Source organism: Protobothrops mucrosquamatus, unplaced genomic scaffold (assembly GCF_001527695.2).
Source record: "Protobothrops mucrosquamatus isolate PMUCROS unplaced genomic scaffold, P.Mucros_1.0 scaffold1828, whole genome shotgun sequence".
In the NCBI taxonomy this organism is placed as follows: Eukaryota; Metazoa; Chordata; class Lepidosauria; order Squamata; family Viperidae; genus Protobothrops; species Protobothrops mucrosquamatus.
In genome coordinates, this window is record NW_015387961.1 from 203,219 (window position 1) to 225,351 (window position 22,133).

Genomic DNA, 22,133 nt, shown 5'->3' on the forward strand with positions numbered 1-22,133 from the left:
TTAGCTTAAACTTTAAACATGACTATGGGATTCTACTAGGGAAATCATGTTTTATAATAAATGCCCCTTCCTGGATCCTCCCACTGTTGCCTTTCTTTCCTTCAAGGAATGTATAAAATACATTCGCATATTAATACAGAGGAGTCGGAGTCGGGGAGTCGGAGTCGGAAGTACAAAAAACTGAGGAGTCGGAGTCGGAACATTTATCTACCGACTCCACAGCCCTGTTCATAACTTTGTAAAATCAGTTTTAATAATCTTTTTGTCATTTATTTCTATAATGATATGTGGAAATGACCTTGGGAGATAGAATGGAAGGAGGAGATGGTGCCTAGGGAACGGTCAGATAAGAGAGGGCAAACCCTCAGCTGCATTACAGGCAGATAAAGGAAACTCCCTAACTTATCAGACTATTGTGTCAACCTTTCCAGGTAGACCAGATAAGAAACATGACCAGATTATCTCATTCTACTTTATTGTAAGGCTCTATTAACAGAATCTTGCAAGACTAACAGTGCAAACAGGGCAAAACTCCCATTGCCCTTTTTACAGCCTGATAAGTTATGGAGGTCATAATCCAGACACTGGAGGAGGAAAAGATAAAACAAACTATGGGGAAACACAACTGAAGAGTGCAGTTGTGTTTCTAGAAAGAGTGCAGAAAAGAGCAACAAAGATGATTAGGGGACTGGAGGCTAAAGCATATAAGGAACGGTTGCTGGAATTGGGTGTGTCTAGTTTAATGAAGAGAAGGACGAGGGGGGACATGATCGCAGTGTTCCAATATCTCAGGGGTTGCCATAAAGAAGAGGGAGTCAAGCTATTCTCCAAAGCGCCTGAAGGCAAGACAAGAAGCAACGGATGGAAATTAATCAAGGAGAGAAGCAACTTAGAACTAAGGAGAAACTTCATGACAGTTAGAACAATTAACCTGCCTCCAGAAGCGGTGAATGCTCCAACACTGGAAGTTTTTAAGAAGAGACTGGACAGCCATTTGTCCGAAATGGTATAGGGTTTCCTGCCTGAGCAGGGGGTTGGACTAGAAGACGTCCAAGTGTTATTTTATTGTATTATAGAGTTCAGGGGGCTACCAGCTTGTAACAAAAGCCAGAGCAACCTGATGTGTTTATGCACTGCATATAAAGAGATCAGAATCATGAGTGATGGCAAGGCAGCTTCTCCTCTATAAAAATGGTAACTGGGGATTAACAGTTTGGCAGGGGTCCTGTCTGTGCTGTGGTTCTAATTCATCCCCAATTCCAATTTAACACATGTACAATGTGTTAAATAGATGCCAATTTATAATAAAATGTAGATTAGCCCTAGACAATTGGGAATAGAACTTTTCCTTCCAGGACAGATGTTGTTAGATTGCAAAGTCAGGAAGACCTTGCATAGCCATTAGGCATATGCAAAATGGTTCCAATGTGTTTCAGATGCAGCTATCAAAGGTAACCCTCTTTTGCACTTGAAACAAAGAATTTTCTGCCTTAGGAAGCACTGAGACGGGATCAGTTCTCAGTCCATATGCTACCTATATATAGAAAATCATTGTGGGACTAAGACATTTCTAAACTGAAATAGTATAGTTACACTAAATCAATAATGAAAAGGTACCCTTCTGTTTTTAGACCTGTTTTGATGGAATGATTCAGTTGAATCCCTTCAAGCTGAATAATTCCATAAAAGTATGAAACAAAATTAGTGGCCACCTACTGCTGTTATAGTTACATGCTCACTTTAAATGCATATGTGGATTCAGAGGTCCTTCAAAAATTGTACCGTTGGAACCCCCCCCCCCCCCATTTAAATACATTGCCAATGGAAAATAAACTTTATAACTCTGAAGGGATCTATTTGTTGAAAGATTGCAAAACTTATTTCTAATTTTTAAAAACTAGTTTTTAAAATTAATTTTTCCTTCCCATGTTTTTCTCCTTTGGAGAAAAAATGGCTAAGCATACTGTATCAAAGTAAAAGGTTGCCTTCATTAAGCATATTAAAGTAAAAAGGTGTAGAGTATAGCTTTGAAATCCAGTCCTTTTAAGAATGGTCTTGTCAAATTGCACACATAGACTTTTTCTAACTGTAAAACAGTTTGCACAGAGAACCAAATAGATATGTAAAAAAATGGCCAGCAAGTTGTTCACATATCAAAACTTGGGCAAATTGCTAAAGTACATTATCTTGTTTTTCTTAATCCAATTTGGTTCAGATATGCTTTTGGGTAAATGCTTCAGCTCCTGAGCTTTGTTCCCCAAATTTTGTTACTCATGTGTTCAGCACAAAACGTTTTTCCAGAAGCTTTTCAAAATTATTTAACTGTTCCAATAGCATAATATGAATGTAAAATAAACTTCTAAAATATGCCCCCAGCATATATTTCCCCAAGAATGCTTCTATTCTTAATCTACAGAACATTGCCAAGTCTTGTGCTGCCAAAATATAGTACAGTACAGAACAAAAATATATTGGAAAAGATTTTATGGAAAATAAATACATTACATAAATGTTTTCTCACCAATTATGTAATTAATTAGATAAATTCTAAACCTTATGAAACATTCTTTCCCTCTTTTTTGGGATTCTGAAAAGCCCTTAAGATTTGGCTATGGTGGAACCAGAGACCTATTTAGATGATTCCACTCATGAATCACAATCTGTGTCCCTACTCTCTCAGGAATTGTAATTTTAACTTTTATGATATTTTAATATCAATTTCATATTTACATTTTTCATCTGATGTCTGCCACCCAAAGTTACCTTTTGTGAGATGGACGGCTATATAAATTTCATAAATAACCATTTCTTCCCCTAAGATAGCTTGCAAAATAAAAAAATATATACAATCCAACTATAAAACAAAGAAAAATCAACAATTAAAGAAATAGACATCTGATAAGAGATGGCTTTAAAAAACAAACATGGATATTTGATCTAGGATGAATTATTTTTAACTTTAATTTTTAACGAAACTGCAGATTCCTCAAGAACAGGTAGGCCAGCATCTCTCAGTCTCCAGTAGTAGTTCTGGGAGTATGGACCTCAACACTCAAAATTCTCATCAATGGTCATGTTAGCTATGGAATTCTGGCAGTTGAAGTTCAAACTCCTAGATATTACCAAGGTTGGGAAATCCTGACTGAGGAAAAGACCTTATTGAATAAGGGTTTTTTTTTTGCTTAATTATATTATCCTATATTTATATACAGTTTGAATGAAGATAAAATATTAATATATACAGGAAAAAGAAAAGAAAACTTTACATTGGGTATATTTATTTTTCCACATGATTGTATGTGCAAGATGCTTCCATATTGTAGAAAGTTTATAGGGTACTTCAGTTTTGAAACTAAACAAGATGCTATCTCTCTTAAAACAGAAGCATAATTATAACAAGATTAATAATAATAATAATAATAATAATAATAATAATAATAATAATAATAATAGTCGGAGGGACCTTGGAGGTCATCTAGTCCAACCCTCTGCTCAGGCAGGAAACCCTATACCATTTCAGACAAATAGTTGTCCAGTCTCTTAAAAACTTCCAGTGTTGGAGCATTCACTGCTTCTGGAGGCAGGTTGTTCTGCTGGTTAATTGTTCTAATTAAAGAAGTTTCTCCTTAGTTCTAGGTTGCTTCTCTCTTTGATTAGTTTCCATCTGTTGCTTCTTGTCCTGCCTTCAGATGCTTTGGAGAATAGCTTGATTCCCTCTTCTTTGTGGCAACCCGAGATATAATTAAATGTACTACTCCATGCTAACTAATGTACAAAATGTCATTATTCCCATAGGAAACATAAGAAAAAGAAAAATAATTAGGGGGGGAATACTATGGATATTTTTTTTTACTTTGTCTTAAAATGAAAAAATAATCCTATTAGATCAAACAGAAATCAAATAGATCTATTTGATTTTCTATATTATGAGTACAAATGCCTTTGAGAAGCAGTTGGTCAGAAATCTGAAAAACTCCTGAGAGCATGAAGTAACTATGACTTATGTGTCTGGTATTTGAATGATTTTTCCAACCATACAAACTGTATTCATACACACCCAGGGATTTTTTCCCCCCGTACGACTAGTAATTACTTTGTTTCCCTATCCTGATGTTGCCCAGTGTTCTGGACTTCAATAATCCTTAGCCAGGGAAACTATGGGCTTTGAAGGCCAACATATTTGGAGGATTACCAGGTAAAGAAAGCTATCAGAAACTGCAGAAGCATCTTTCAGCCACATGAACTCTTCAAGGCACTACCACAAACCTGTGTATGTCTGCAAAAGCATCTTTCAGCCACAGGAAATCTTAGGGGCCGAAAAAAGTGTTACAAAATACAGTACGTCAGGTTGAAATACTGTTAACATGAAGCATCTTGTCTAGGTGAAGGGCATTGCCTTGCATAGTCTATAAGAGAGCGCTCAAGCCTGCAAGCTGTGACGCAAACTTTGGCAGGGAAAAAAGAATCTAGCTTTCTTTTCTTGCATGCAGCACAACTAGTATTATCAAACATAATTTATTTTAACATTACATCAACAACAACTTTAGAAAAAAAACTGATCCTGGTTTGTAGAGATAAAAGAGAATTGTTATCATTGTAAAGAGCACCCATTAGAATTGTGTCATGACAGGGCAGGAACAGAACTCAAGAGTAAAATACAAGCAAAACTACATAGACTTTATATCAGGTTGCTGGCATATAAAAAAGCAAAATTATGTCCTAAATTTAGAAGTAATAAAAGGTGCTTACCAATTTTTTTTCTCCATCAATTTTTGGGTCATCCACATAAGTAAGTACAAAGTCTATTCTCCGTTTACCATCTCTGAAGAAAACAGAATCCTTGCTTTGATGTCTCTTATCAATCTAGAGAGAACAGAAAGCATCACTATATCAGCATCCATTATACATATATTAAATATCCTTATGTATCTAAGTTTTTTCAAGCTTTATGGTCAAATAAGGTTTAAATAATATTTATTTTCAGACAGATATTTGCAACACAGTTACAAAATATATTTTTCTTATATTTGCATAGCCAAACACTGACACAACTGACTTTCTTCATAAATAAGCAAGCACAAATGCAGAGACGTTTGCCACAATAAAGTCACTCTGTTATAAAGATATTTATTAAACAGTAACGTCTGAAGCCTACACTATGACTCACACATTCACCATAGAGTAAAGAAGCTAGTCAACATACATTTGAACGAGGACACAGAGTTGCTACTTTGAAATGCTCTTTTATGTTGCCAAAGTATTTTAGTCCAGTGCAATTTTGTACATTTTACTGTATAGATGATAAAGTGACAACATGTGAAAGCAGAAAGCACAGAAGCAGCTCTGAAAATAAAGAGTAAGTGCTATAATATTATAGTTTAGGAAAACAAGATGTGCAGAAATGAAATCTACCTGACTGCAGATTTTATGGGAATAAAAAGTATTTACAGTTGCACAGGTCTGAGAATATTATTGTTTGTTTGTTTTTAAATATATTTCTTACTTTCAAAAAGTGATTAGTAGCAATCACACTATAATAAATTTGGGTAAACTCCCCCTTTGCAATTTACTTGCTATTTCTGAACTTCAAAAGGAGATTTCTGGGACTTTCTAAATAAAAAATAAAAAAAATAAAAACAATACAAAAAAAAAATCCTAAGAAAACTTTAAGGGAAAAAATCCCCATGATCATGTGATCAAAATTCATATGCATGGCAACCAGTTCATATTTATGACCATTTCTGGGTCCCAGGGTCATGTGATCAACTCTTGCAATCTTCTCGCAAGCAAATCAAGATTCATTTAACAACCGGATTACCAACTTCTCAACTGCAGTGATTCACAACTGTGATTCACAACTGGGGCAAGAAAGGTTGTAAAATGGGACAAAACTCACTTAACAAATGTCTCATTTAACCACAGAATTTTTGGGCTCAATTGTGGTCGTAAGTTGAGGACTACCTGTGTACTGTTTCTGGGGATAGTGTTTAGAAAAGAAACGGGGAGAGAAAAAAAGTCATGGATGTCATCTGGGAGCAAATGAATACCCTACATTGAGGAGCTGAGACAAGTTCAGGGTGTTGTAATAATTGGAAGTATAAACAGGGAGAAGGAAAGATTCAGTTCAAGACTTTTTGTTGAGTATATTCAACGTAGTGTCAAGGTGCTGGCTAGACACCAGAAGAGTGTGAGTTCTAGTCCTGCCTTGTGCATGAAATTGGCTGGGTTAGTCAGTCTCTCTCAGTCCTGCTGAGGAATAAAGATAGCAAACTTTGTAGGTTTCCATTTTGAATTCCTTGAGAATTAACTCTGGCGAATCCAAACGGTTCAGACAATAATGAGTCATTTATTCCAAAGGGTTGAACGATGTATGGAATGTGCATTTGGAAGAGTGGGAATAGGGCAGTGGTGGCGAACGTATGGCACGGGTGCCAGAGGCGGCACTCAGAGCCCTCTCTGTGGGCACGTGCGCCGTCGTCCCAGACCTAGGCCTTCAGCTGGGTTTTATAAAACCTTTTCGCTTTAGGCCTCCGCCGCCGTGTACACAAAAAAAAGGTTCAATCAATCAGTCAATTTCAACTTCTCGCGGGATAAAAATGATGTTGCAAAGTTGGAATTGATTGATTGAACTTTTTAGTCCCACCCAGTCTGCTGTTACACTGCAGCCATGCCCACCCAATGGGCCACACCCACCCGGCACACGACGATGCATAAGTGGGTTTTGGGTTGCAGTTTGGGCACTCGGTCTCTAAAAGGTTCGCCATCACTGGAATAGGAGAATCTCAGCATTCGCACCATAGCTTCCCAGTCTATGGAGATTCTCAGTTGTCCAGGTCATAGTTATCCCAAAGATGCTTTTTCACGAGGCAACTGGACTTTCTTGTTTTTCTTTGAAGATGCTTCGCTTCTCATCCAAGAAGCTTCTTCAACTCTGACTGGATGGTGGGGAATGGAAATATTATACTCCTGCAGACAGCTGTTCATTTGCATTCTTCTAACAAGTTGTTGATGCTACTTGGAGGCTTATCTGTATCTTCAGGGTCACCTGAGTAGTGCAAATGGGTGTGGAGCCTTCTTGGAACTATTGAAAGGACTGTGTTGTAGACTGGAGATAGATGATATCATATCTCTCCCCCTCTGTTGAGAGAGGGATGTTCAATTTTGACATAGATGGCCTCTTTGACCCCTCTTTCAAACCAGCGGGATCTATGTCAAAATTGAACAGCCCTCTTTCAACAGAGGGGGAGGGATATGACATCATCTATCTCCAGTCTACAACACAGTCCTTTCAATAGTTCCAAGAAGGCTCCAGGTAACATTAACGACTTGCTAAAAGAATGCAAATGAACAGCTGTCTGCAGAAGTATAAATCTTTCCATTCCCCACCATCCAGTAAGAGCTGAGGAAGCTTGGATGAGAAGCGAAACATCTTCAAAGTAAAACAAGAAAGTCCAGTTGCCTTATGAAAAAGCATCTTTGGGATAACTATGACCAGGACAACTGAGAATCTCCATAGACTGGGAAGCTATGGTGTGAATCCTGAGATTCCAACTGCACATTCCATCACATCGTTCAACCCTTTGGAATAAATGACTGATTCTCCACAATTCTATAATACTTCTTTGGATGCTAATAAAAATGGTGTGCTGACTTCATTCTTAAGGGAATCTGTATGGGTACCAATGTCATGGTTTATCTAAAAGCATCATGTTAGTGTTTTTTTCCACTAAAATAATCTTTAAGGGTTCTTGCAGCCCTTCTACCCTTTGATCATGTTTGAATAAATATAAGGTACTTACCCTATGTATAAGAGAGCACCATTATAAGGCTGAGTATAGGCTACAGAGGAATTGGATTCACAACCTCATATTTGGTACCTAAGTGATTTATACCTATTTTTAAAATGCTAGACTTTACTAAATGGCATTTTATGTCAAGAATTATTCCAATGCAACATTTTTTTCAATTGTCAAAATATATTTAGCAATTAAACAGTTATAACATAAGGCTGCTTCATATCTTTCAATGAAACAGGAGCTATATAGACAGCTCTAGGATCGTATCTTTTGACAGATATTGAATTCTCTCTAAGTGTGTGTGATTTATATTTATCTGGTTAAGGTACAGGCTAAAATTCATTACTTCATCTTGTTCCCTATTAAAGAGAGACATCACATAATGAAGCTTGTTATCATTGCAGCCATCCAGGTGTTAGTGGTACAACTTGTCAATGGTTTACCCTGAGACGTCGCTTCAGGAACAGATTGAATCTCCTTCCAGACTTCTGGAATAACCAACAGGGTGTTAACATATGAGCAAACTCTCTTTTTTTAAAAAAAAAAACTAACTCTACAACTTTGTATGATCAGGGGATTGAAGTAATTTTCCCAGATTATTGAATAACTTTACAATCTGAAGGAAACACAGGGGCAAGAAATGCCTATATTAGGTCTTCAAGAAAGCCTTCTACAAGCTGCTGTCCTCCAAATATGCTAGAAATGAAACTGCCAGAATTTGCAGTCCTGCTATTTTGGAATGCTTCAACAAATCTGTAGGAAATAAAAGGCGTTATAGTATTCAGAATAGCCATCCACAGCCTCCTTAGGAGATGTAGAGTCATTGTTTTCATAACCCTTTCATATTTATTATTCATGGATAAAAGTTACCAGTTTGGATTCAACTGGTGGTGTTATAACAAGAATGAATGATGTTCTGCCAGAAGAATGGACATTGGCTTTTGAGGACCCACATTTGTACTTATAGACTTCCCAAATTACTTATTATACCTTTATATTAAGTTAAAGAAAGTTATATAAGAAGTTGGTTTCTCAACAAATATAAAAGACTTGTTTTATGATCCTATCCAGATTAAATATTTTGTAATTAATCCATACAACAAAGAACAATATTCATTCAGAGCTATACAATAAGATTCTTGTTACCAACATGGAGAAGTTATATTCTTCAGAGCTAGTTTCCATGTTTTTAGAGTTATGCGATAATGCAAGATAAGTCACATATTATGTCCTTTGTCTTAAAGGGTTAGGGACAGCTATAAGCCTTATTTTATTCCTGATCTTAGTTTTCATCAAAATGTGATATTATTAAATACTTGACCTTTCTTTATCCATAAATCTGAAATAAGCTATAGTGTGTACCTTGCTACATTTATCAATATTTAGTGTAAAGTGACTTTAACTTCTGAGGCAACAGAAAAAAAAATTCTGATTTAGGAGGGGGAAATCTGATCTTGGATAAATCTCCATTTATCTCTCAATAACTTCCATAGCTGTTATTTTTTCCATCTTGGAATGAGAAAACTCTGAAAAATGTGGCAGGGTTTGAAGTCTAGAGAAATTGAAGGTAGAGAGACTGAAGGAGCCACATGCTGCCAAATCTCTGCTGTGAGGAGGTATGATTCATTTATTTGTTTTTCAAAGGAAAAAAAATAGCAGGGAAAAAAGAGCAAATGCTATTTGTTTCTCCACGTGTATGTTGCCAGTATATTGCTAGAAGGGTGGTAGGTTCATCAGTTTTTTTCAGCTGTAGTCTCATATATACTTATCTAAAAATAAGTTCCACTGTACTCCAAGGAATTTTATTCTGAGCAAACATGCACATTATTGCATTGCTATGAAATTAGTATATAGTTATGATCAGAATTATGAAAACCCATCATTTAGTACAATTGCAGAGGGTGATAGGGAGCATCTTGAGGATTTTAAATTCTCTCTTTAAGTAAAGTCATCCTTAAGCAAAAGGTGGATGGTCAATGTCCAGTGAAAACTCAGAAATGAACATTTTAATATTGAACTGTCCTTTGTGCCTCTCCTATAAGATAAAATGCCATTATATTATTTCTGCAATACAAGAGACTTCCCACTATCATAATAAAATACGTCTTCCTAGATTAGGATCTTATATTAAAGAAAAATTGTCAACACACATCACACATCAATATCCTTTTATATCACACACACACACACACACACACAAAAAGGGGCATTTTTGTGCTGTTTATCTCAACATTTTTCAAGATATTACAATATAAACCAGAAGAATATAAATGTTCCTATTACACTTTTGAAAAAAGCACTGCATAGTTTAATTATTTTGCTACATAAAAAAGTTATACAAACCTTAATAAAAAACCAACATGTTTTTTTATTAATAAAAGGTTTTCACCAGCCTTTCAAATATAGATTCATAAAGAGAACACAAACCCGGATTAAACTGCTTTTTAAGATTTACTTTCATTTTCTTTCAACATTATTATACTTTTCACCATATAGTATTTTAAGGTAGTAATAGAAAAACTCTGCTCCCACATCAAAACTATGAGTTATATCAATGCACCAAAAGACCCATGGTAAAAAAAAAAGCATATTAGTAATAGAAAAGATATATTACCAAGATATTACCCAATGTGAGGAGCTGAAGAAGTATTATATCAGAATTAATTACATTTAAATTACTTGTAAAGGAAAGAAATGTACATTTTAGGTCTATTTTCTGAATGCATTTAGGTTATCAAAACAGATACAGTTTTATCCTGCTTTTACTCATTAGAAATTGTTTACTTTCTAAGAGTAAGCTATGTTATACTTGCTTGGCCTTCAGCTTTAAAACTATTCCACTCAGAATCCCCCTGCCCCAAAATATAAACTTGATCCTTCACTGCAACTTACAGGGAAGTGATGTACAAGTAGTTTACTTAGAGAGTGCATGCAATTTTTCACTGCTGTAGAAATAAATGTGGTGTTAATAAATAAGCCAAAGCTCTGTTAAAAAAGACCCCAGACCGTTAATGTAAACTCATTCCAAAGCAAAATCAAACACTAAAAAGAAAAAAAGAAAAGAAAAATAAAAACCTTTCCAGTTTTCAGTATTAGGTAGACTTTTCAAAGATGTTTATTTTTTTGTATACAAGTATACATTTAGTGATTTTTTTAAAAAAAAATTTCCAGTGGAAAATATTAGAGGATTATAGTTTTGGTGAGGCAATCAGTAGTATTTAAGCAATCACCCCTTATGAAGCTATTATTTCAGAAATGTAGAACCCTACAAAACTGGTTTACTTAACCTCTAACCTTTCATTCATGTCGGAACTATATCTTCTCATATAACTGGGAATTTTTGTAACTGCAATTCAAATCTTCTCCAGCCACACTGAAGTAATCAGGTGTTCAAAAAACACCTGACTTTTGAAACGTAAATTTCATTCTTTGAAAGATCCTAGGAAAACTGGAAAAATCTTTTTTTTCCCTCTCTCTCTCTCTTTTCTTTTGCTGCACTTTGGCAAACACAATACCATTCATGCAGGAATATATAACCACTTCCCCTGTAGCTGCTTACCCCTTGAAGGTCAGAGATGAGCAATGTGGTCTCAGTGGTACTTAGGCCCTGCCAGTGGCATCATGGAAAAATATAATGCTGTTAGTGTGGTGCAAAAGCAGCAGGATGCTTATAAAAATGCAGCAACCATAAAACTCTGTGGCATTTTTTTGTGGCAATTGTTGTTTATGGTTCAAAGCTGTGATGAACGATTCCCAGTTTAATTCTTAAAACAACTATGGATCACTTAAACCATTTGCCATCTTTTAAGTATTTAGACTAGATAGGAATCTACTAATAACTTATGTTTGACGTGGATTTTCTCTACTTTGTCAAACATTTAGGATTATAATTTTAAAAGCTTGCTATATAAAGAATGACTCGATAATATATTTTGGATTCGATAGAAAGTATCGAATGGCATTTTTGAGCTCTTTAAATATTCTTACACAAATTTGTTTCATTTAGATATTCAATGTTCAGGTCTAGCAGCCTCTGGAATACAATCCATATTACCCTATAAAACAGAAACCTAATGCAGGTTTCAAGAAGATGTTGAATTCAATACAATAAAGTTATTTATATAATTTAGTGCCAGTGCTGCTATAGCACTTAAACATAACAAAGTGAATTACATTGATATGTGATGTTGACACATTAAGAAAAAAGGGAACAAATGCTTGAGGTATTAGTTTTAAATATAAATAGGGGAACTGAAACAATCGCCTAGATATATTAACTTCATGAATATGTATTGGGGAATGGCTAATTTTTTTTATTAAACATGCATTTTCTTTTAGTGTTCTTTAGCAAAAATTAAACTAGACCTATGTTATTAGTGCGTGATTAGTTTGAAAAAAAAACTTAAATAAATGAACATCTCTGTATTTTCACAAATTTCCTTAAAATAAAAGCAGAGAATTTGTTGTAAAAAGCAAAGTATACATATTTAGTAATCTATTAGAACTAATTTGAGCAAAACACTTACATTGTCATAAGTATTATGAATAAAATGTATTCTCCTAATGATATTTCCATAATTTATCTTGTAGGCCATATAACCTGCTGTCCATAAACTAGAATTAAAGAGCTAGAAATTTCTGGTCTTTTAACACTATTATAAATGTGTATCCAGCCTTTATAGCCAAAAGCTATCCAATCTTGCTGTCCAATTCCCACTGCCTTATCCTGATGCTTCACTTATCCACCTTAAAATAAAGCCATTCACATTACCTCATCTGCTTCCAATTCCTCCTCCACTGTCTATCCCAAATCAAAGCATGTCAAGCCTGCTCCTTACTTTTGCCATCTTCTCTTACTATCCTTCACTGCAAACACCAATTTCCACCTACCACAATCTTCACTGATTTGAATCCTTTCTTTTTTCTATCTTGATCCTTTCCTTGCCTCCCATCTCTATTTTTATTTCACTCCTTTTTTCCACATCTTACTATGAGCACTGATTTTGTTTCCCTTTGCTAACTTCTGTAGATTAATCTGATTGAAACTTCAGCATAGTTTTTTTCTGTTGTTTTTAGTATCTAGAATATAATATTTGAAAATTAATTCAAATCTTGCCTGATCTTTATGTTCTCTTAGGAAATTTCAAGACAGTAAATATGAAGTCTGGTGAGACATTCAAAAAGTCAATAGTTAAAATATTAACAAAAGTATTTATCTTTGGTAGTTCAAAACTTTACCAAATCGCACTGTGACTTCTAAGTCTGAAAAGTTGTAAGGAAAAAAATGAGATGTACAAGTTGAGCTATGTTAATTATTTATATAAAAATACATCTGAGATGTTTAAAGTTTTTCCCCTTCCATTTTTTATCCACATTTATATAAATGTATTTTTTTATATTTTGATTTGTTTTAGAATTATATAATTTATATTATATTACAGTTGATAAATCCTTCTATTCATATCATTTCCCATAGCCCTGAATGTAAAGAATGTGCATAAGCAAATATGCAAATCAAAGAAATTTCTATTAAGTGGTTCCAAAATGAAACAGTAAATTTTAATCTCAGGGCATGTTGATGAATGTATACTACGGGAAAGAGACTGTCTGGCTAATATAGTGGTTAATGTTAGAGAAAGTCAGGCCCCTTCAAAAGTTATCCCCATTTTCATATGTAAATTCTGCATCAAAATATGGAATTTAACTTGTAAAGAGAATCAGATCAAGGCGCACGACAGAACTACGGTATGCTGTTTGCAGAAGATAATATTAGCTACCATTTTTCTCTTTGCTTTCAAGATCAAGTCAATTTTCTTTTCAGACTCTATTTAAAGCAAGTTAGGAAATATATAGTTCCATTTGTATAGTTGGAAATTCAAATAGATTTAGGTTGATTTAAAAAGCAGTTCTATTTTTAAAAGTTGGTGAAAGTTAAGATAACAAAGAGGTTGCTTCCTGTGGCAGGAGAAGAGTTGGGGCTGTTTCTAATGATATCTGCATGGGGAGAAAGCTATTACTATTATTATCTCACTAGTTCTTACAAGTGGAATTGTCTGAAATTGGAAGTTCATAGACAGGTATGAACAGGAATTGAACACACAAGAACTGGTTTCTCCATTCCCCTTAAAAGATATACCCAGTCCAGGCTAAATGATCCCATTCCAAAACAGCCTGGAGCAGAAAAAAGGAAAAATATTTCCTATTATAGTTAATGGGAGGTGAGGTTGCCAGTCTGTTTTTAATATATCTGATAGAGATAAGTAATGAAAATGCACCGTCATTTTCTACTCAGGTAAGTGAAAGTTGGCGTAATTTGGCCAAGGTGTTAGTGCTGTTTTTAAATTCCCCATGGAACTAACCTAAGGATGCCCTAAAAGTAACATAAATATATGAGAATTGATGGAATGGGTATTATTTAACTAGCTAAAAATGTTGTGTTTAGTGCACACTTATATGATTGACTTAACTTAAAAGGAAAATAAATTAACTCAAATTAATGGAAAGAATGGGAAAATGAACATGAAACATACACATTCCCAAACTGGAAAGAAAAAATCATTTAACAATCAAATGTTGAAAATAAATACAATATTGCAAATGGTTAGCAATGAAACAGCTGAACAGCATTACAGGTCATCTACTCTCATTAATGATGTTTTTAAAGTACAACTTAGTACTTCAGAACTCATTCTGGGATAAAATTTAGATCCCTTATTGAACTATGGACACTTAGCACTGATACCGAAATTAACTTGATATTATTTTCAATCAGATATGCATGTACGATTTCATTCTGACAAACTGTGGGGAGTAATAATAATAATAATAATAAAATATATTTTAAAACAGTTCTGCTCAATATGGTCTCCTCCAGATGTATTTGGCTTGGAATTGAAAGAACTGAAATCTTTTTTTGAAAAGCAGATTATGAATGGCCGCTTATCAGTGTGGCTACTGCTAGATTGCAAACTGCTAATTACATTTTACTTGAATGTCAACAAATATAAAATTCTGCAGGGCCACAACCAACAAGAATTGACAATCTTATTATCATAAATGTATGTTTAAATAGTATTTTAAAAATAAATAGTAATTAAAAAAACACACAAATATGGTTTGGAAGGGTAAGGTTTGGCAATGTTTATAGTTATCTCAAGTAACTTCCATCAATAATATCCAATCTCATTTTATAAAACCATTTATATCCACAGTTAAAGCTTACCTCAGAATTGCTAGGAAATTCTGATTCTGTATTTGATGTAGTTTCAAACAAAGGTCCATTACTTTCTTCTCCTGAACAATATAAAAAAAAGTATTTTTACTTCTCATGTTTCCTATTTTAAATATTGTTTTCATTTGCTTATATAAGACATATAAACACACACAAAAACCCTTGATCTTAAATGTATTAAAATACTAAGCAAGCAAACATCATCCAGTTTTGCAACATTATTCAAATAATGCAACAGTAAAACGGGTTAAATTTAAACTTTACAAATTTCAAATGCCTATGAAAAGGTCTACACACTTACCATCTTTTACTTATTTTAAGTTGAGCTGCATACAAGTTTAATAAATTAGAATTATTATTATTAATAATTATTAATGACTGGGACAAAAATGGTAAATTAATGTCCCTGGTAAAATATTCTGCAACCAGATACTAAGAAGTCATTCTCTGAAACAACCAATAACAAGTTTACCTTTAGGACTGAAACAGGTATCATCCAGACATCATCAATTATAAAAATATCACTGGAAGAATATGCTTTCATTTCTGATTAATCCCAGATTTTAGCAACTATATCCTACGAGTCAATAATAACCCAGAAGCAGCAGCATACAAATGTCAGTATAAAACAAAAGGAAGAATGAAATTCTTAAACCACTATATTATTACATACTAAGCCAGATCAACGTACAAAACCACTCATTCAGTGAATGAACTCATGATGGCACTGAATGACTGGTACTTATGACTGGTCCTCATACTTACTTTGGTGGCAGCATATCCGTGGTCATGTAAATGTGATCTGGGCAGTTGTATGCTGGCTCACAACTATGACATTGCAACATCCTGTGATTGCCATTTGCAACCTTCTTTTCCTACCAAAAAAGTCAATGGGAAGGCAGCAGGAGGTCACAAATGGTGACCATGTGATGTTCTCACTTAACAACAACATGGGGTTTGCTTAATGATGCCAGAACCTCCACATTACTTAGTGACAGAAATTCCAGTTCTAATTACATTTGTTAAATGAGGACTAGCTGTAGCTTGTTGTTCAGAGCGATCAATACAGTTCAGTTAGCTTAATACTGCACATACTAACTTGTGTATACAGATAGTCTTCGACTTAACAATGGAAACTGGGACCAGACTTTCCAGACTATGTCCCTACAGTCCTAGTTGCCATTGTTAACCGAATCCCACAGCTGTTAGGTGAGGCAACTTTCTGGCACCTTCCCACAACCAAAGTCAGTGGGGAAGCTGGTACAAAGTTGTATGGCTCAGGCCCATAGGTAGGCAAGTGGATATTGCTAGGCAAGGGAGGGAGGGAGAGAGGGGCTGTGAGGCAGAATGCATGAAACATGCAGTGTGAGTCAGGGAAGGTGCATAATGGTGCAAGGGAGGATTGGGGAGAATGTGAGGGGGGGTGTAAGAGATGCCACACAAGTTGGAAAGGGTGCAGTGAGGGTCAGGATGTGTGCAAGAGGTGCAGCGCAGGTCAGGGAGGGTGCCTGAGGGAGGGTCTAGGTTCAGGTTAAGGAGGGTACATGAGGCACTGTGTGGATCAGGAAGAATGTGAGGGAGTGCATGAGAGATGCAACACAGGTGAGGGAAATATGGTGCAGGGAGGTGAAGGTGTGAAAGGGTACCCGTGAAGTGTGGCATATATCAGGTGTGTGAAGCTGTGAAATGGGTCAGGGAAGAGGTGCAGTTCATGTTAGGGAGAGTGTGCAAAGGTGTGGCATGGAGAGAGGGGATGAGGGAGAACACCATTGGTGCAGACTATGATGGATGTGTGACGGTGTGAGAGATGCCTGGTGTGGGTCGGTAAGGATGCCCGAGGATATTGTGCAGTCCAGGGAGGATAGAATGTATGAGGCTGTGGCATGGCTGAGGGAGGGAAAGCAGGAGAGGAAGCCACCTTCCTCGCTGGCTTCCCCACTGACTTTCTGGGGAAGGCACAGGGAAAGTTGAAAATGGCAATCATGAAATTGTGAGGTGCTTGGCAACCGGTTGCAAGTGTGAATGGATTGCCAATGGGCTGCCAGATCATTATCACATCACTGCAGGGTTGTTGGCACAGCCAGAACTCATATTACCTAAGTAACAAGTATTTTAAGAGTCTGCAAAGATATGTGGCTAACATAAAAGATACATGCTAACACAGTTTCACTTGCTCAAACAAATATCAATGGATTTATATTTATATTATTCATTACATTTAACATGTTGCAGGAGTAGTTCTTAACAAACCAAACAATGAACTCTAACCTACATCTGAGAGCTAGTTTACTATATTGTGGTTTTGGCACCAGCTAAAAACCAGCAAACTGTGAAATCTAGTTCTGCCTTAGGATAAATTCTGGGTAACTATGGATCTATTCCAGTGATGGTGAACCTTTTAGAGACCGAGTGCCCAAACTGCAACCCAAAATCCACTTATGTATCGTCGGGTGCCGGGTGGGTCTGGCTCGTTGGGTGGGCGTGGCCCATTGGGTGGGCGTGACTGTGGTGGTAATGGCAGACTGGGTGGGACTAAAAAGTTCAATCAATCAATTCCAACTTTGCAAGATCTTTTTTTCCCCGCAAGAAGTTGAAATTGACTGATTGATTGAACCTTTTTTTTTTTTTGCACATGGCGGCAGAGGCCTGAAGCGAAAAGGTTTTATAAAACCCAGCTGAAGGCCTAGGACTGGGGCGACGGCGCGCGTGCCCACAGAGAGGGCTCTGAATGCGGCCTCTGGCACCTGTGTCATAGGTTTGCCACCACTGGTCTATTCCTTTCTCTCAGCTAAAGGAAGTGGGCAATGGCAAACCACTTCTAAAAACAATAACAGGAAGACCACAGAGACTAATCCCAGACGTTGTCAGGTGTTAAAACTGAATCAAAGCATAAACAAAAAGAAAGAACTAGGATTGTAATATACTGTATACATTACAAAATTAATTCAAACCAACTTCTCTCAGGAATTATTATTGCTTTATTAGATATGGACAATATGTTGTCCCTGAACCATTCCTGTATCTTGAAATGTATCAAAGAAGGAGCTGGTTAGGTATAAAACTATATAACTCTGAAAACTCTGAGATACTTAACTTCTGCAGTGCGTTCTTCCCTGTGTCACGATTGTGGCTTCATGAAAGAGTTGAATAGCATTTATTTTCATTTTAGTTTAATCTCAGTTTGCTCTGCCAGCCAGAGTCAAATCATAATTGATTTTAACAGAATTGAGAAATGCTCGTTACTATGTCAAACTCTAGTTATTGTAGTTTATTTCATACTGTTGAACTAACAATAGTTTTAAATTTTCATACCTAAATTTATATTCAAACTGTGCCAGGTTTTACTTCCAAATGTTAATGCCACAATTTCAGGACACATTTAAAGGATAGAAAGGGCGAGTATATAAATAATTTGCTTCCTATTTCCATTCCTACCATAAAATTCTAAAGCCTCCTTCATACACCACACCTGTCTTTCCTATGATGTAAGTACGTCACCAGACAGTCTCCTGATGTTCCCCAGATGGTTGAGAGGCCAAGTTCCAGATCTTGATATTGCCTACCTCTGTGACTAGTTCATAAAAAATAGTCACAAAAAAGTGGATTTTAAGCTTTTTTCTTTTGACTATTTTTTTACATTAAGAAATAAGTAGTATAAAAAACAATTATGCAAAGCCTTACATGAACAGAAGATACAAATGGACACATCAATAAGGGAGCCATCTAAGCCAATTTCCAGTTGCCTGAGAACATCAGATCTGATAACACAACCAGGTCCTGAGGGCCTCCCAAAATAACAAAAGGGATAGTAGGGATGATAAAGGTTGTAGTGCATTCAGAATCCTGTCTCTGAAAAGTTGTAAGAGATTTTGACAACCAAATGGCAGGAGTTTAAATTACAGATACAGTAAAGAGGAAATTCAATAAAAGCCAAGGTGATACTGCAGTATAATTGTGTGTATTATTTCTACAACAAAGTTTACAATGGTTTACTGTTCTTTAGAAACTTTGTTAAATCACACAAGGATAAAAAAAGAAACATTTTGGTTTCCTTCCTCTAGGAACTGCAGTCAGACTAATGTCACAATTGGGTTTTCAAATTGTACTGTTCTAGCAGAAATAGTAGCTTATAGATGTGGTTTAGATGGGCTGTAACTCTGTGGTATTGCTCAACTTTTGGTTTGATTTTCCTCTGCTTAAATCTTTATTCCTATTGCTTGTTTGGTTCTCAGTTCCCTTATTCACAATAAATCTCTCAACTGTCTTGCCTGAGCTCAGTGTAGCTGTGGTGACACATCATCCTAAATACTGGTTTACTGCGATTTGTTAATCCATTACATTTTGTGAAACATAGTTTGTGTTAAACAGTTATACCACTATTTGATGTTAAACCATTTATATAGCTTGTTTAAAATGCATGAGTAAAACCAGCCATAATTGTTTGTAATCTGTGAGTCCAACTTTTAGTCCTAGCTAATCATTTATCATGAAAAGTTTTTAATTCCAGAGACATCATAAATTGACTTATTCTGAATGGAAATCCATTTCATCAGGATAGATGTAGTCGAGGCTGCTTCTGAACTCAAATCTCAGTGTTGTTCTCCAACTGAGGCAAATCCAGTAATGTATTTTATCAACTCATGTGACAGGCCAAATGAATCCCTTTCATGAAGATGTCCATCAAAAGATATGTGAGGATAATTCTAGCCTGGACCACTTTTATAGATTCTATCGGGGCCTGTCTTTGTGCTTGCTCTCTGGAAAGACCAGTGTTTTGGAAACTTTCAGATGTGTGGATTTCCATTCCCCAAACTGCCAAGCCAGAATTCTCAGAGTTGAAGTCTACCCATCTGAAAGTTGTCAAGCTTGAAAATCTTTGGCTTGCACGGTTATATTTGAAAGAACATGCTTCACCTTTACTGAAATCATCTAAGGCAGGGGTAGTCAACCTTGGCTCTTTTATGACTCGTGGACTTCAATTCCCAGAATTCCTGAGCCAGCTTAGCTGGCTCAGGAATTCTGGGAGTTGAAGTCCACGAGTCATAAAAGAGCCAAGGTTGACTACCCCTGATCTAAGGAGACTAGCCTACAGTAAAGCACAAGTTATAAAGCAGGGATTTGGAATTGGGCTTCTCTGCTGCTAAACTCATTTTTTGGAATGCATTCCCTATTAGCTTTTTTAAAAGACTCTTAAAACAGGGCTTTTCAATCTTTTCAGAGATTGTACCACTTTTAGGATATGGCAATATTCGAGTACCACCAGTCGCCTAGCAGGTGGGCATGGCCTGCTCGACCCCACTCACTGGACACAGCGGGCTTGTTGGGGCAGCCTTCCCTCACACAGTTCCCCTGCCACCCCCTCTTCCTCTCCAGAGATCTGGAGGGCAAGGTGCAGCCTCCATATGGGCCACTTCTACCTGTCCAAGCCCTTCTCAATTGGAAAAGATAATCAAGCAACCAATCAGTGAACACCTAGAGGCAAAAGGGGAGTCAAGCTATCCTCCAAAGCACCTGAAGGCAGGACAAGAAGCAATGGATGGAAACTAATCAAGGAGAGAAGCAATCTAGAACTAAGGAGAAACTTCCTGACAGTTAGAACAATTAACCAGTGGAACAACCTGCCCCCAGAAGCGGTGAACGGGCCAACACTGGAAGTTTTTAAGAAGAAACTGGACAGCCATTTGTCCGAAATGGTATAGGGTTTCCTGTCTGAGCAGGGGGTTGGACTAGATGACCTCCAAGGTCCCTTCCAACTTTTATCATTTTCTTCTCTCCCTGTCCCGCCCAAACTGCCTCCTTTTATAACCAACAAATAACATCAATGTGGAAATCACCATTGTATTTCCTTAATTGGGGGGGAGGGGAATTCTAATGTACTCAAGATACTTTAAAACAAATAAAACTAGCTTTCAATTTTTATTCTAGATAATTTCAGAGGGGGAAAAACCAAGCAAGCAACTTCCCTAAAATGAAGTGTTTCAGATTATTTGATTGCAATTTCTACTATTCTTAGCCAGTATAATCTTCCAGGATTGTAGATGTTTGAATCCAATATATTTTATTTCTGAGATTAGTTTTAAACTTAGAAATATAATCTTTCTCTCCTTGAAATAATTGCGAAATCCCTTTTATCATTTAGAAGTGTCCGTTAGCGTTATCATAGCTTTGATGGGCTTTTTGAAAAAAAAAGTATCCATTTTCTGTATATAGTTGTCAGACTTGCTCAACATTTGCTAACTATAGCTTCTTGGATCTCCTAACCTGTACTTTAGAAAACCTCTTTGAATAACAAACCAGAGATCACTGTATAATTTTAAAAATCAAACTAAGAAAAAAGAAATTAAAGACCAATGTTACATTTATGGGCAGTTGCTGACACAGGCAGTGTTAACATGTCGCCATATTCTTGATACTTCTGAAATGTTCCTGATATAAAAAAAAAGTTCTGCTGAGAAAAAAAAGTATCACAACTTAGAATGCCAAAATTATAAAAAGCACCATGCCAGTATCAGGATGTATACATGTATGTATGTTCATTATATTTCTGTTTAGACTAGTTGATATAACAATTCCAAGTTGGGTTAACCATACCATTTTACACGTTAAGGCCAGCTGCAGTGTAATCTAGCACTGACTAATAGCCAATATATCCTGCAGAGGATACTCATAGGAGAAAATTAGGAAATATCCAGCACGAACCATGACATTCTAAGAAAATATTACAATAAGAAAGAGATTACTAGTGTCTAGCTGTCACAGGACTCAGGTGTTGATGGATCTAGCATATCATCAAGAAATGAAAATGAAATTGGATCCATTGGAGCAACAGAATAACTCAATCTGCTGAATTCAAAATTGCCTTATTCCATCTCACACTTTCCCGAGTGCTTGTTTCAGAAGTTTCTGCTCATTAATATGAGCAAGAAATTGAATAGCAATTATCTGCTTGATAATGCATGCTACAAAATTAAACCAAAAAACCCACAACCTTAAGCCCTTTAAGTTCCACATTCCATTCCCTGTAACAAATTCCATACAAATAATATTCAACATTTCAGTGTTGATATATTTTATGTTCACAAAGCATGTGAAAGGACAACTTTATG

General features: G+C 36.0%; 1 protein-coding gene across 1 annotated transcript in view; it reads right to left on the reverse strand.

Moving 5' to 3' along the window:
- Window positions 1-22,133, reverse strand: part of ANO5 (anoctamin 5) — a 65,113-nt gene that overhangs the window by 32,192 nt on the left and 10,788 nt on the right. The window contains exons 2-4 of the mRNA XM_015823299.1: window positions 15,019-15,089; window positions 8,240-8,284; window positions 4,750-4,863 (exon numbers count right to left, since the gene is read on the reverse strand). Of these exons, the coding sequence (XP_015678785.1) occupies window positions 4,750-4,863; window positions 8,240-8,284; window positions 15,019-15,089 (230 nt within the window). The remainder of the gene's footprint in view (window positions 1-4,749; window positions 4,864-8,239; window positions 8,285-15,018; window positions 15,090-22,133) is intronic.